The sequence below is a fragment of the Coregonus clupeaformis genome, chromosome 29 (genome assembly GCF_020615455.1).
Source record: "Coregonus clupeaformis isolate EN_2021a chromosome 29, ASM2061545v1, whole genome shotgun sequence".
In the NCBI taxonomy this organism is placed as follows: domain Eukaryota; kingdom Metazoa; phylum Chordata; class Actinopteri; order Salmoniformes; family Salmonidae; genus Coregonus; species Coregonus clupeaformis.
Window position 1 is genome coordinate 52791882 of NC_059220.1, and position 16729 is coordinate 52808610.

A 16729-nucleotide genomic window follows, 5' to 3' on the forward strand; every position below is an offset into this window, starting at 1 on the left:
ACTACTACTACTACTACTACTACTACTACTACTAGTACTACTACTACTACTACTAATAATAATAATTTACAGATCCACTACCCAGCCATGCAATTTATAAACTTGATCTCCACTGTAAAAAGCATCTAGACATTATCTCCAACATTAGCAACATTGTTGCAATATTGATTTCGATCTCCACTGTGTCCCATAGTAATTAACATGTCAGGAGTCGGGACGAGACAGACAGGCAGCTTTTTCTTAGCCAGTTGAAATCATGAATCAGCATAATCTTTATGGATATATACAAAGACATTTCAATTGAAAAACCGGTAAAACGAAACTAAATTCAACTAGTTTGGTGTCTTTCCAGCTTCAGTCTGAAAAGTGATTGTGTTAGCTGTGTAGTTAGCTGGCTAGCAAGGGGGGAAGAGCCTCCATTGCAACCATTTTTGTTTGCCATAGCAACCTGCTAAGTTTTAGAACTATCAACCAGTGCTTGGGTAGTTTTGCTTTACATGGCAGTTAATACGAATAGAACTAACGGCCAGAGAATGCCTAAAATTGCACTTGACAACCAGTGTTAGTGAATGCTTAGTTGAAGCCACAAGTTCCTGAGTCATGTACACACAAACACACACACACACACACACACACAGACATGCGCGCACACACACACACACACACACACACACACACACTCACCCACACACACACAGTTCCCTGCTGCAACTACAGTGCCTATCATAAGTATACACCCCCTTTGGATTTCTTGACATTTATTGTGTTACAAAGTGGGATTAAAATGGATTTGGGCAGGCAAACCTGTAGTGTAGATATTTTCCTCATTAATTTGTGGAGTGTCTCAGTGTTGTATAAGGTACAGTAGCTGAAGGCTGTACGCACTACAGATGTGTAACCATTGTGAGTAAGGTCCACACATAGTCTATAAAATACCTATGATTGATGGAATTTAGTATAGTATTTGGAGGAACGTATTCTTGATATTCATTAAGTGCATCTGTGTATCTGTGTTTGTGTTTCCAGACCTCGACAAGCCAGTTCTGACGGTGCACCAGACCATCAGTGATGTGCGCGGGAGCTACTACCAGGAGAAGACGGTGTTCCTCCGCTGTACGGTCAACTCCAACCCCCCGGCCCGCTTCATCTGGAAACGAGGCACCATGCCCATAGAGCAGAGCAAGGATCAAGGAGTGGACATCTATGAACCGCTCTACACACAGGTACTGTATGAGGACAACAAACACACATTTACACTCTTCAGCTACTAGCATTGTACCCCATACAACAGAGCAAGGATAACAGACCCATAGAGCAAGGATAACAGACTCACAACCCATAGAATAGTATATGCACAGGATCAATACATACACACATAAATTAACCGCAACAGAGAACGGATAACTGAGTGGACATCTACACTCTAAAAAATGCTGGGTTACAAACAACCCAATTTGGTTTATTTGGTAACCCAGCGCTGGGTAAATACATTTACATCATTTAGCAGATGCTCTTATCCAGAGCGACTTACAGTTAGTGAGTGCATACATTATGTTTTAATTTTCAAACTGGCCCCCCATGGGAATCGAACCCACAACTCTGGCGTTGCAAACGCCATGCTCTACCAACTGAGCTATATCCCTGCCGGCCATTCCCTCCCCTACCCTGGGCCAATTGTGCGCCGCCCCATGAGTCTCCCGGTCACGGCCGGCTACGACAGCGCCTGGATTCAAACCAGGATCTCTAGTGGCACAGCTAGCACTGTGATGCAGTGCCTTAGACCACTGCGCCACTCGGGAGGTAAAAAAGTAAATACTGGACTGAACACACGCTGGGTTATTTTGACCCAGCCAGTTGGTTTCGTTTATAACCCAGCATGTTGGGTTGTTTGGATCACCCAAACATGGGTTCACTTTAGCCAGGTCACCCGTGATACAAGTCAATGTTTGACATCCATCCATTTCTGAGGATGTCGGGAGATGACGTGGGAACTGGCCACTAGGGGCAACAGTGAGCACTGTTACCTTCAAGTAGGTTTCAGTTTTGCTAGGGCAGCGTTTCCCAAACTCGGTCCTCGGGACCCCGAGGCATGCGCGTTTAGTTTTTTGCCCTAACACTACACAGCTGATTCAGATTATCAAAGCTTGATGATTAGTTGATTATTTGAATCAGCTGTGTATTGCTAGGGCAAAAAACAAAATGTGCACCCCTTGGGGTCCTGAGGACCAAATTTGGGAAACCCTGCGCTATGGTGTTGTGGTTGGGGAATGGGTGTAAGCATCTGCTTCTGATTCCAAAGTTTGCAAGTTCAAATCCAGCGATATAATGTTTTTTTTAACCTTAATCCACATGAATATGCATAGGCTCTTGGGGAACTCATACAATTGTGTAAGCCTAATTAAAGCTTCAAAAGTGTAGTTGTTTAACCTTAACATGTAATAACAATACAACGGAACAGATTAACCGGAATTATATTTACTCTCATGAGTGGCCAAAAATAACTCTCTGAAAGCCATGCCCCTACTAAGCCACGCCTCCAGTCTGCTGAGCTGACCCGCTGGGTCATATCTCAATAACCCAGCATCAATAACCCAGCACTCAGCATCAATTACCCAGCAGTTTTTAAAGAAATCAACCCAACTAAAAGGCGCTGCATGATCAATCCGACGTCTGCATTGGCCATGCAGCATATACGGTGATACGGACTCTGTAGAAGTCAGGACCTTCATACTTCTTGCGTTTCACGGAGCAGCGCAGAGCGCTTGAGCAGAGCTGTTGTGAAGGAAGTTGTCAAGGAAGTGAGTTTGTGTTTATACAAACCTCCCGCCCCACCTACCATCAACCAATCATGTCAATGTGGTCCTATACAGAGCTATACGGAGCCCTACGCATTATTACAAAACTTGGGAGGCACACGGCGATGCGGTACAGAGCTCAAATTGGCCTCTGCATGCCTCCTTACGGAGTCTCCGACCACATTTATGGATCAAGCACAAATTGACTTTTTTTGGGTCAACCAAATAACCCAGCATTTTTTAGTGTACACAGGCATCTGAGTTCCTCAAGCGTCTATGCATATCCCAATGTTGGGATAGTTGCCACTTTGTTACAAAACATACATATAATGTTATATTAAAATATGTAATGTGCAAAAATTGACATTTGCAGTGTACAAACTTAAAGGTCATGAACAGTCAAATCATGGTTTTCATGAAATTTGATGATATTTGGATGAAACCAGATCAAAGTATGAAACCGAAGTATGAAAAATGACTGTTGCTTCTACATTGATAAAGTTTGATCATAAAGTTACTTGTCCCCTCCCTCATGTAAAAAACTTGGTAACATGATATTCTCTTACCTCTTACCTGGCATGCATAGGTGGAATAGGCAGCATTGGGAATAAAGCATAATCTGGAAACGGCCTAATCTGGAAATCATAATTGAAGAAGAGTTTGAAAAGCTCTAGTTCTATGGACTACAGGGAGAGAGGGAATGAGAGAGATAGTGAGAAAGGGATAGCCATAGGAGGAGGAGAGAAAGAGAGAAATTGAAAGGGAAACCGATGGAGAGAGTGAGAGAGACATAGAAATTGAAAGCGAGATAGGGAGGAAGAGATGGATGGATTTATGATTTATTATTCTAATGCTGATAATTCATTTGGCTGATGGTCTCGTTAATCAGATCTGTTCTGCCTACTCTATGATATTAGGACATTGGTGGGTGGGTGGGTGCACGTGTTGGGTATGTGCTGTGTGCATGCTTAGAAATAACGATACAGTTAGGGTACAGTATTGTTCCTGGGTATGCAAAAATATCATCATTAGCATATTTCCCAGCATGCTCTATTGTAGGTAGATTTTTTTGGGGGGGTTGTTCCAATATGTGTTTTTGCATGCACATTGATTGATTGATCTTATGCTACACAAAGATAAATAACATACACTACCGTTCAAAAGTTTGGGGTCACTTAGAAATGTCCTTGTTTTCCATGAAAACATATATGAAATTAGTTTGAATAGGAAATATAGAAAATGCATAGGAAATGTAGTCATTGACAAGGTTAGAACTAATTATTTTTAATAGAAATATTAATTGTGTCCTTCAAACTTTGCTTTCGTCAAAGAATCCTCAATTTGCAGCAATTACAGCCTTGCAGGCCTTTGGCATTCTAGTTGTCAATTTGCTGAGGTAAGCTGAAGAGATCAGCTTACCTCAGCAAGAGATCAGCTTACCCCCCGACCCCCGCCCCCCCCAAAAAAAAAAAAAAAAAAAAAACATTGTAAAGTGGTTATCCCACTGGCTATAAGGTGAATGCACCTATTTGTAAGTCGCTCTGGATAAGAGCGTCTGCTAAATGACGTAAATGTAAATGTAAATGGCAGCTTTGCACTCTCTTGGCAATTTTGAAAGTCATACTAAGGTATATAAGTTATCCTGTGAGCGCTTTTGTTCTAAATCTGTCGCCAATTGGATGGAAACCTAGCTAGTGAGACAGATTGAAGTTTCCAGGGTAAGAGCAGTGCAGAAATCTTCATATGCTGAGGCAGTAAGGAAAGTAGAGGATGGTGGCAAAGGGTGAGGGAACCTAAGGGGATCCCTGTGAGTAGTAGGCCAGTACAGAGTGACCGAACAGTTTGTACTTTAAAGGTTGGCTTCTTGGCGTTTATTGCTATGGTCATTAATTGTACCGCACAGATGGAAAGGAAATCCCAGAAGATTGGATTAGTAGTAGCAGAAGCAGAGACGTTTTTGGGATTCAGAGATTTTAGTGCAGAACAACAGTGGGTTTTGAGAGAAGAGGTTCCAGCCTCCCAGGCCGACGGCCTGGTGTAGAATCTGTTGGGGTCAAAGTTGTAAGGGGTGGTGGGGTGTGTTGTGTTTTTTTCCCATTTCCCTTTTTTTGTGACCAAGTGTGCAATGCACTTTCCAAACTGTGAAAGGCAGCAATACGCAACAAAGTGTCTAGTCTGCCGTAAAGCCACACGAAGAAGAATTCACTGTGGTGGTACCCTAAAAAGGCAAATGTCTACCTTTTCCTTAGGTACGCTTTTGTACCTGTACTATCTTGTCCCCCAAGGTACATTATTGGCTATTTTAAGGTGCAAACTGCAAGGGTACAACTATGTACTGTACCTATAATTAAAGAAGAACAAGGTGACATGCCCAAATGACTATTGGCCCGTTGCACTTACCCCAGTCATCATGAAGTGCTTCGAGAGGCTGGTCATGGCCCATATCAAGGCCAGCATGCCAGGCACACTGGACCCATTCTAATTTCTCACCGCTCCAACAGATCCAAAGAAGAAGCCATTTTCATCGCTATTCACACGGCCCTTGCACATCTGGACAAGAGGAACACCTATGTGAGAATGCTGTTCATTGACTACAGTTCAGCATTCAACACTATTGTTCCCTACAAGCTCGACACCAAGGTTGGAGCCCTGGGAATGTACACCGCAACTGGATCCTGTACTTCCTGACGGGCAGACCACAGGCTGTGAGGATTGGCAACAACACCTCCTCGACACTGACTGTTAACACAGGGGCCCCCCAGGGGTGTATCCTCAGCCCTCTGCTGTACTCCCTGTTCACCCACGACTGCGTAGCTTTGCAAGACACCAACTCCATCATCAAATTTGCTTACGACACCGGGTTTATAGACCTGATAACCAACAATGACGAGTCAGCCTATAGGTAGGAGGTAAATGAACTGGCATTGTGGTGCCAGGTCAACAGCCTCTCCCTTAATGTCAGCAAAACAAAGGAGTTGATTGTTGACTTCAGGAAGCAGAGGAGTTATCCACATCAATGGAACTGCAGTAGAGAGATTCAGCTGTTTTAAATTCCTCTGGGTCCACATCACTGAGGACTTGACATGGACAAACAACACCACCAGTCTTGTCAAGAGGGCGCAATAGTGTCTCTACTTCCTAAGACGGCTGAAGAAATTCGGTCCTCTCTGAATACTACCTCTGCTCCATCGAGAGCGATGATCGGTTGCATCATGGCCTGGTACGGGAATTGCTCCATCCACAACCGCAAGGCTCTTCAGAAGGTGGTGAAGAAGGCCCAGCACATCACTGGGACTGTGCTCCCACCCATCCAGAACATCGACTCAAAGCAGTGCCTGAAGAAGGACCGCAACATCATCAAGGACCCCACACTCACTAGCCACGAGCTGTTCACTTCCTTACCCTCGGGCAGACGGTATCGAAACATGAGGTCTGATACCAACGGAGCATGAGGTCTTGACACGTGAATTGGACTGACACCCTGCACTGACTCTTCGCAGTGACCCACACGGATATACACTCATCCCCCCACACATACACATATAGATTCATGCTACACACACATCACAACTGCTGCTACCAAACTCTTATTAGTATTGCTAAATACTGCACAATTTAAACACTTGCCCCCGAATCCCCCCTTTCCCAAAACACATGTAAATATTGGACTATAAATTGTGCCTTCCTGTATTATACTTATGCTAAAATGTTATTCTATTCTACAGAGCCATTGACTTTATGTTCATATTCTTATATTTTATTATTTCTTATTGTTGTTGCATTGTCGGAAGGAACCTGCAAGTAAGCAGTTCGTTGGACAGTGTATACCCTGTGTATCCAGTACATATGACTATTACTAAACTTGAAACTGAAAGTTACAAAGGACATACAGTACCTTACAGGATACCACTACAGTGACAAGCGTTTGTACCCCTTTAAGAACACATCTAAACCTTTATTTCTGAGAGTGTGTGTGCTGTGTCTGAGAGAGATTAAATATATATATATATATATATATATATATATATTTATATATATATTGCAGCTTTGCATGTGTAGGAGTGTGTGTTTGTGTGTGTGTGAGAGTGCCCACGTGTGTGTTCAAAGGATATTACATTAATGAATGTACCAACGTGTGTAAGGGTATTTATGGTGTGTGTCAGAGATTGTGTAAATGTTGTGTGTTTGTGAAGAATACTCACATGCGGTCAGTCAGGATGTGTTACTGTTATATCTGTGTAACCAGTCAATGTTTTCTGTCACACAGGGGGAGACCAAGGTGCTGAAGCTGAAGAACCTGAGGCTGAAGGACTTTGCCAACTACACGTGCCAGGTGTCCGTTCGCAACGTGTGTGAAATCCCTGATAGCTCTGTCACATTTCGCCTCACCAACGCCACCAGTAAGTGACACATTTTCCTCCCTACCACTTTTCTACACCCCTCTTTCATTTTTTTGGGGGGTGTTTGTAATGAAGAGACAATACTTTGTAGAAAGTGAAGGCCTGAAGTGAGTAGAAGCAGCCGAGTTCATCTGACTCTGGGGAAGTAGATAGTAGGGCTTCATTACCAAAATCCCAACTATCTCTTTAACCACTAGACCACCCCACGCCACACCTCTCTCTACTTGAATCTCCCCTTTTCTCTGTGTGAATCCATCCCTCACTCTCTCATCCAGTCACACTCCACCTCGCTCTCCTCCCCCCCATCTTTCATACACAGACATTCCATCTCGTCCTCCCTCATTCCCACTTTCCTCCTCTACCATTTCTCATCTCTCGCTCCCCCTCTCCATTTCTCTCCATCACCCTCTCTTTCAGCCTCGCACTTAATCTCTCCCCCTTCCTCTTCAATCACTCCATCTCCCCTTTCCTTCTGTCTCCAGTATTCCCTCACTGTCTCTATCTTAATTTTCTCTCCCTCCTTGACGTACATCTCTCACTCCCTCGTTCCTCTCCTCCGTGTGTTACACTGTCTATCTGTCTTGTTATTCCCTCGCTGGGTAACACATCTCAGGCCTTCACTTCTAATTCACCTGTCTGAACTCTGTTATCTCCCTTCACTCTGGCCCGTCTCCACGGCAATGCCATGTTACCACCGGCAACACTGTTGCCGTCGACAACGCTGTCAGTTCCATTGCGGCCTCCCTCCGAAGGCCGCCAGCTCAACAAACGAGAGCCAGAATCCTATCTGAGCCCCATCTTTTTTATTCCCTTTCTCGCCTCCTTTCAAATGTCATCTAGCAACCCCCCCCACACCCTTTCAAAGAGTTGACCTATTTGGCTGTTTTAATGCAGCGTATATATTTTTGGTAACACTTTATTTGGATAGTCCATCTGTAGATGCTCTACAGACTATATACAGACAATCAGTAACATGTCAATTGCACATCTGTTGACTTTCAACAAGAAAGTGTATGTAGTCCATCTACAGATGTTCAACAAGTTATCTGTAGACTATCAGCAGCATTTCAACTGGATGTCTTTTGCTTTTCAGTAGCATCTCAACAGTATATCTCATCATTTTCAAAAAGGTAGTCTATGTCTATCTGTAGATGCTCAACAAACCATCTGTAAACTATCAGCAGCATTTCAACAGCATATCTGTATCCTGTAAATAGTATTTAAACAATATATCCCCTCACTTGCACAAATAACAAGCCCATCTATAGATGACCAAACAAACAATCAGGAGACTATCAGCAGCATCTCAACTGCACATCAGTTACAACTTAACAGCATATTTGTTGTCATTCTATTAACTATCCGTAGATTTGCTTTGGGACTATCCAAATGAAGTGAAACACAAGTTGAGCTTGGTTAACGGTCTACTTCACATTCAAATATGTATCAACTGAGGAGCATGTTCAGCGCATTCACTAACACTCTAGTAACCCTCTGTAGGTATACATTGGGACTATCTAAATACAGTGAAAGACTGTTTAATTAAGTTAAAATGAAATAGTCACTCAACGGATATGCATTGGGACTAACCAAATGAAGTGAAACACAAGTTGAGCTTAGGTGATGAAGTAGATATACTTCACATTCAAGTATGTGTAATCTGATGAACATGTTCAGTGCATTTACTAACACTAGTAACCCTCTGTAGATATGCATTGGGACTATCCAAATAATGTGAAAGACTGTTGAATTAAGTTAATAAGAAATAATCACTCAACACATCCAAATGTGCAACTGTTGTTGGGATGACTGAAATTACCTGGGGAAATATGTCAAGAGGGAAACAAACAATCAGTATGCTTACATTTGTCGTTTTTGTTGGTGATGATGAAACTCATCAGAGCATAACGTTAAAATAAATCTTAACAAAATTAACAAAATTGTCTATAAAATGTTTTGCCCTAATGGCTAAAGGCTGTCAGTACAAGTCGGGCCATTGCCCGAGGAGAGAGTGAGTGTGAGAGAGACATTGCAGCACCAAGGTAGTTTAATTCAATCAACACTTTTCGGGGGCACAGGTACAGTAGTGTTGCATGATATACCGAAACTTCAGTAGTATCACAATACCATAATTTGACAATCTTCAATCTAATACTTTTTTTTGTACCGGCTAATTTAAATGTAACAAGGCACTGTTGTCCTGCAACAAGAAAAACAAACATGTTTGTCCGCTTATCTTACTTGGAAGGTAAGTATCGCCCTCTTTCTCTTCATACCTCTTCAAAGAGTATCTTAAATAACCCTACTGCACCGCACTTTACTTCTACTTCCAGTGTATACATACTATATATGTTTTACAGACACAGTATATTTTACATGAGCTTTCTTTTTTTGTTAGTCCCAGGCTTCAGCTACCCTCAACGCCTCCCATCTATCTCTGAAGACCATCCAGTTTTGATTTCTAATTGCCATATATTTTTAAACTGTGCTGTGATGTTTCACAAAAGTTCTGAACGTTTCTATTATCATAGTTTCTACAGATTGTAAATTAAAGATAAACATTTTTGCTAAGAGTATTAATATATTATTGATCGATTGACCATGACTTTTAAAATATCCCAGCAGTGCTATTTGCAGATTTAGCTCCAAGTAAATGTTGCAATTCTTCAGCTATTCCTTAAACTGTGACCGAAAACATTATCAATTTGTATATTTGAGTTTAACCATAATATTTGTTGTAATATTTGTTCTGTTTTTTTGAGGTGGATTAAACTGAAATTGCAACCAGCTTTCTATTGCTTGTTCTAAAAATTTAGAAATTTAGGAGATTATTTCATTTTCAAATAACTGAAAGTGAGAGGTTGTAATCTGAATAAAGGGAAAAAGGCCATTCTTGAACAAAGGGTCATCTACAAACAAGCAAGATGTATGGCTCTCACAGACCTGTAACTTCTTCTTTAAGAGGCTCCTCTGTCTTCCACTCGTTACCTGTATTAAGGGCACCTGTTTGAACTTGTTATCAGTATAAAAGACACCTGTCCACAACCTCAAACAGTCACACTCCAAACTCCACTATGGCCAAGACCAAAGAGCTGTCAAAGGACACCAGAAACAACATTGTAGACCTGCACCAGGCTGGGAAGACTGAATCTGCAATAGGTAAGCAGCTTGGTTTGAAGAAATCAACTGTGGGAGCAATTATTAGGAAATGGAAGACATACAAGACCACTGATAATCTCCCTCGATCTGGGGCTCCACGCAAGATCTCACCCCGTGGGGTCAAAATGATCACAAGAACGGTGAGCAAAAATCCCAGAACCACACGGGGGGACCTAGTGAATGACCTGCAGAGAGCTGGGACCAAAGTAACAAAGCCTACCATCAGTAACACACTACGCCGCCAGGGACTCAAATCCTGCAGTGCCAGACGTGTCCACCTGCTTAAGCCAGTACATGTCCAGGCCCGTCTGAAGTTTGCTAGAGTGCATTTGGATGATCCAGAAGAGGATTGGGAGAATGTCATATGGTCAGATGAAACCAAAATAGAACTTTTTGGTAAAAACTCAACTCGTCGTGTTTGGAGGACAAAGAATGCTAAGTTGCATCCAAAGAACACCATACCTACTGTAAAGCATGGGGGTGGAAACATCATGCTTTGGGGCTGTTTTTCTGCAAAGGGACCAGGACAACTGATCCGTGTAAAGGAAATAATGAATGGGGCCATGTATTGTGAGATTTTGAGTGAAAACCTCCTTCCATCAGCAAGGGCATTGAAGATGAAACGTGGCTGGGTCTTTCAGCATGACAATGATCCCAAACACACCGCCCGGGCAACGAAGGAGTGGCTTCGTAAGAAGCATTTCAAGGTCCTGGAGTGGCCTAGCCAGTCTCCAGATCTCAACCCCATAGAACATCTTTGGAGGGAGTTGAAAGTCCGTGTTGCCCAGCGACAGCCCCAAAACATCACTGCTCTAGAGGAGATCTGCATGGAGGAATGGGCCAAAATACCAGCAACAGTGTGTGAAAACCTTGTGAAGACTTACAGAAAATGTTTGACCTGTGTCATTGCCAACAAAGGGTATATAACACAGTATTGAGAAACTTTTGTTATTGACCAAATACTTATTTTCCACTATAATTTGCAAATAAATTAATTAAAAATCCTACAATGTGATTTTCTGGATTTTTCTTTCTCAATTTGTCTGTCATAGTTGACGTGTACCTATGATGAAAATTACAGGCCTCTCTCATCTTTTTAAGTGGGAGAACTTGCACAATTGGTGGCTGACTAAATTATTTTTTCCCCCACCGAGTACGTCCACTTCACCATCAGTTTATTGGTAAACTACACGGTAATGTAAAAGCTGTATTTTTCTGTGATACAATACGTAATATGGTGCACCTATCATAATTCGGTTTTAATCCAGAGAGGTTAGAAAATTGTCTAGATCCAAATTTGCGATTTAAAAGAAAACATGAATCATCAGCGTACAATGACACCTTTGTTTTTAAGCCCTGGATTTCTAGCCCCTTAATATTATTGTTGGATCAGATTTTAATAGCTAACATTTCGATGGCCATAATAAATTGATAAGTCGACAGTTGACAACATTGTTTTACTCCTTTTGACAGTTTAATACTTTCTGAGAATTACCCTTTATTTACTATGTTACACCTGGGGTTACTATAAATTACTTTAACCCATTGTATAAGAGATTCTCCCAAATTAAAATAGTCAAGGCATTTACATACTAATTCCAGTCGTACTTTATCAAAGGCCTTTTGAAAGTCAGCTATGAATACCAGGCCTAGTTTCCCAGATTGTTATAGTATTCTTTTATTTTTAGTACTTGTATTATATTATCTCTTTCTGTACAGCTTTTAATTTTACATTATTAAAATATAAAAAAAAATCCTTACAATTAACTTTGTTTAGTGGAGATGGAGGAGACTGAAATTAAAGCATATGCTTACAGTACTATGCTTACAGTACTTTGCTTCCTCTTTCAAAATATAGTTTGTTGAATCATAGGTGACTGTCAATTGTATCAAGTTTCAGTAAATTATTTTTGGTAGCATTTCTATGTTGAAGATTAAAAAGTAGCTGAATTTTTTCTATATTCCATCCAGTCCGCTTTATTTTTTACAATACAAATCTTGAAAAAGTTCCTCGAGTTCATTTTGTTTTCCCTCTAACTTATTCTGTGCCTCTATGGTACAGTTTGTACTGATATCTACAGTGCCTTGCAAAAGTATTCATCCCCCTTGGAGTTTTTCCTATTTTGTTGCATTACAACCTGTAATTTAAATGGATTTGGATTTGGATTTCATGTAATGGACATACACAAAATAGTCCAAATTGGTGAAGTGAAATGACAAAAAAATAACTTGTTTCAAAAAATTATACAAAATAAATAATGGAAAAGTGGTGCGTGCATATGTATTCACCCCCTTTGCTATGAAGCCCCTCAATAAGGTCTGGTGCAACCAATTACCATCAGAGTCACATAATTAGTTAAATAAAGTCCACCTGTGTGCAATCTAAGTGTCACATGATCTGTCACATGATCTCAGTATATATACACCTGTTCTGAAAGGCCCCAGAGTCTGCAACACCACCAAGCAAGCGGCAACACCAAGCAAGGGGCACCATGAAGACCAAGGAGCTCTCCAAACAGGTCAGGGACAAAGTTATGGAGAAGTACAGATCAGGGTTGGATTATAAAAAAAAGATCAGAAACTTTGAGCATCCCACGGAGAACCATTAAATCCATTATGAAAAAAAATGAAAGAATATGGCATCACAACAAACCTGCCAAGAGAGGGCTGCCCACCAAAACTCAAGGACCAGGCAAGGAGGGCATTAATCAGAGAGGCAACAAAGAGACCAAAGATAACCCTGAAGGAGCTGCAAAGCTCCACAACGGAGATTGGAGTATCTGTCCATCGGACCTCTTTAAGCCGCACACTCCACAGAGCTGGGCTGTGGACGGAAGAGTGAACAGAAAAAAACCATTACTTAAAGAAATAAATAAGCAAACACGTTTGGTGTTCGCCAAAAGGCATGTGGGAGACTCCCCAAACATATGGAAGAAGGTACTCTGGTCAGATGAGACTAAAATTGAGCTTTTTGGCCAACAAGGAAAACGCAATGTCTGGTGCAAACCCAACACCTTTCATCACCCCGGGAACACCATCCCCACAGTGAAGCATGGTGGTGGCAGCATCATGCTGTGGGGATGTATTTCATCGGCAGGGACTGGGAAACTGGTCAGAATTGAAGGAATGATGGATGGTGCTAAATACAGGGAAATTCTTGAAGGAAAACTGTTTCAGTCCTCCAGAGATTTACATTTACATTTACATTTTAGTCATTTAGCAGACGCTCTTATCCAGAGCGACTTACATGAGCAATTAGGGTTAAGTGCCTTGCTTAAGGGCACATCGACAGATTTTTCACCTAGTCAGCTCGGGGATTAGAACCAGCGACCTTTCGGTTACTGGCACAACGCTCTTACCCACTAAGCTACCTGGGACGGAGGTTCACCTTCCAGCAGGACAATGACCCTAACCCATCCAACTTGAAGGAACTGGAGCAGATTTGCCTTGAAGAATGGGCAAAAATCCCAGTGGCTAGATGTGCCAAGCTTATAGAGACATACCCCAAGAGACTTGAATCTGTAATTGCTGCAAAAGGTGGCTCTACAAAGTAATTTTGCATCTTCAAAGTTCTAGGCATGTTGTGTAAATCACTTGATACACCCCCCAAAAAATATATTTTAATTCCAGGTTGTAAGGCAACAAAATAGGAAAAATGCCAATGAGGGTGAATACATTTCGCAAGCCACTGTATCTGTACTGTTAGTCCCTCTAATTTCCTTTGTTAATATGTACTCTTTTAATCTAAATTGCTTTTGTTTTAAAGATGAGTTTTGAATTTCATGGCGTTTAAAGGCACATTTAAAGGTGTCTCATACAATAAGGGGATCTTGGTTAAAAACAAGTTGTCATGCAATAGGCTTTGATTAAATCTCCAATATCCTTACCCTTGTGGAAAGTCTGTAAGAGTAATGTATATGCCCCTTTTGAGTTTCTTTGCCCATGGGAGAAGTATACTTCTCCCCCCCTCCCCCGTTACAACATTATTGTAAAAGAGATTAAATTAAAATGTTCCCTCAATCTACACACAATAACCCATAATGAAAAAGTGAAAACAGGTTTTTTGAAATGTTTGCAAATGTATTAAATTAAAAAAAGTAATACCTTACTAGCATAAGCATTCAGACCCTTTGCTATGAGACTCGAAATTGAGCTCACGTGCATCCTGTTTCCATTGATCATCCTTGAGATGTTTCTACAACTTGATTGGAGTCCACCTTGATTGTAGTCGACAATTTCAATACCTTGTGGAAATAAAACACGTTTTATAAGGAGGATGGGATCCATCGAAATCATTTGGGTTCCTGGATCCTTTCACAGCATTATAAGGCTGCGTTGAGACAGTGACTTAGCAATAACCCAAGCCCAGCTCAGCTAATCCCTACCATTGTGACGTAGAGATGTATAAGTAACCTAATTTATGTCCCTCTAACTGCCTTGAATGCCTCTGCTGATCCTACAGCTATTGTATGCAGTAATCATGTGCCTAAGAACCAGATTTATACTGTTAGCACTGAGCCGGTGTGCCCGAGGAGGAAGGTCACTGTATGCAGCTCACCCTGCACTAACCTAAAGAACATGACCACATCTACTGCTGCTAAGCTTCCCAGTAAAGCAATAAAAACAAGAAAGCATCCCAGAAGAAAAGTGCTCAAAATAGTCCACGTTAACATATGTAGCTTAAGAAACAAGGTTAATGAAATCAATAATTTGCTAGTAACAGATGACATTCATTTCCTGACTATCTCTGAAACTCACTTAGATAATACCTTTGAGGATACAGTAGTAGCAATACAAGGTTTTAACATTTACAGAAAATATAGAAATGCCAATGGTGGAGGTATTGCTATTTATATTCAGAACCACATTCCTGTGAAGACTAGAGAGGATCTCATGTTAAATACTGTTGAAGTAATATGGCTACAGGTTCATCTGCCTCACATAAAGCCAATTCTAGTGGGAAGCTGCTATAGACCACCAAGTGCTAACAGTCAGTATCTGGATAACATGTGTGAAATGCTTGATAATGTATGTGATATCAAAAGAGAGGTATACTTTCTGGGTGATTTAAATATTGACTGGCTTTCATTAAGCTGCCCACTCAAGAGAAAGCTTCAAACTGTAACCAGTGCCTGCAACCTGGTTAAGGTTATCAGTCAACCTACCAGGGTAGTTACAAACAGTACAGGAATTAAATCATCAACATGTATTGATCACATCTTTACTAATGCTGCAGAGATTTCTTTGAAAGTAGTATCCAAATCCATTGGATGTAGTGATCACAATATAGTAGCCATATCTAGGAAAACCAAAGTTCCAAAGGCTGGGCCTAATATTGTGTATAAGGGTCATACGAGAAGTTTTGTAGTGATTCCTATGTTGTTGATGTAAAGACTATATGTTGGTCCGTGGTGTGTAATGAGGAGCAGACAGACACTGCACTTGACACATTTAGGAAATTGCTTATTCCAGTTACTAATAAGCATGCACCCATTAAGAAAATGACTGTAAAAACTGTTAAATCCCTATGGCTTAATGAGGAACTGAAAAATTGTATGGTTGAGAGGGATGAGGCAAAAGGAAAGGCAAATAAGTCTGGCTGCACAACCGATTGGCAAACATATTGCAAATTGAGAAATCATGTGACTAAACTGAATAAAAAGAAGAAACTACACTATGAAACAAGAATAAATTACATAAAGAATGATAGTAAAAAGCTTTGGAGCACCTTAAATGACATTTTGGGAAAAAAGGCAAACGCAGCTCCATCATTCATTGAATTAGATGGCTCATTCATCACAAAACCAACTGATATTGCCAACTACTTTAATAATTTTTAATTGGCAAGATTAGCAAACTTAGGCATGACATGCCAGCAACAATTGCTAACACTACACATCCAAGTATATCTGACCAAATTATGAAAGACAAGCATTGTAATTTTGAATTCCGTAAAGTGAGTGTGGAAGAGGTGAACAAATTATTGTTGTCTATTAACAATGACAAGCCACCGGGGTCTGACAACTTGAATCGAAAATAACTGAGGATAATAGTGGACGATATTGCCACTCCTATTTGCCATATTTTCAGTTTAAGCCTACTAGAAAATATGTGCCCCAAGGCTTGGTGGGAAGCAAAAGTCATGATGCTACCTAAGAAGAGTAAATCCCCCTTTACTGGCTCAAATAGCCAACCAATTAGCCTGTTACCAACCCTTATTAAACTATTGGAAAAAGTTGTGTTTGACCAGATACAATGCTATTTTACAATAAACAAATTGACAACAATCTTTCAGCAAGCTTATAGAGCAGGACATTCAACAAGCACAGCACTTACACAAATGACTGATGATTGGCTGAGAGAAGTTGATGATAC

At 41.0% G+C, this 16729-nt stretch overlaps 1 protein-coding gene across 1 annotated transcript in view; it reads left to right on the forward strand.

Moving 5' to 3' along the window:
- LOC121544503 (MAM domain-containing glycosylphosphatidylinositol anchor protein 1) overlaps positions 1 to 16729 on the forward strand; it is a 334863-nt gene that overhangs the window by 123510 nt on the left and 194624 nt on the right. The window contains exons 4-5 of the mRNA XM_041854426.2: positions 1027 to 1223; positions 7063 to 7195. Of these exons, the coding sequence (XP_041710360.1) occupies positions 1027 to 1223; positions 7063 to 7195 (330 nt within the window). The remainder of the gene's footprint in view (positions 1 to 1026; positions 1224 to 7062; positions 7196 to 16729) is intronic.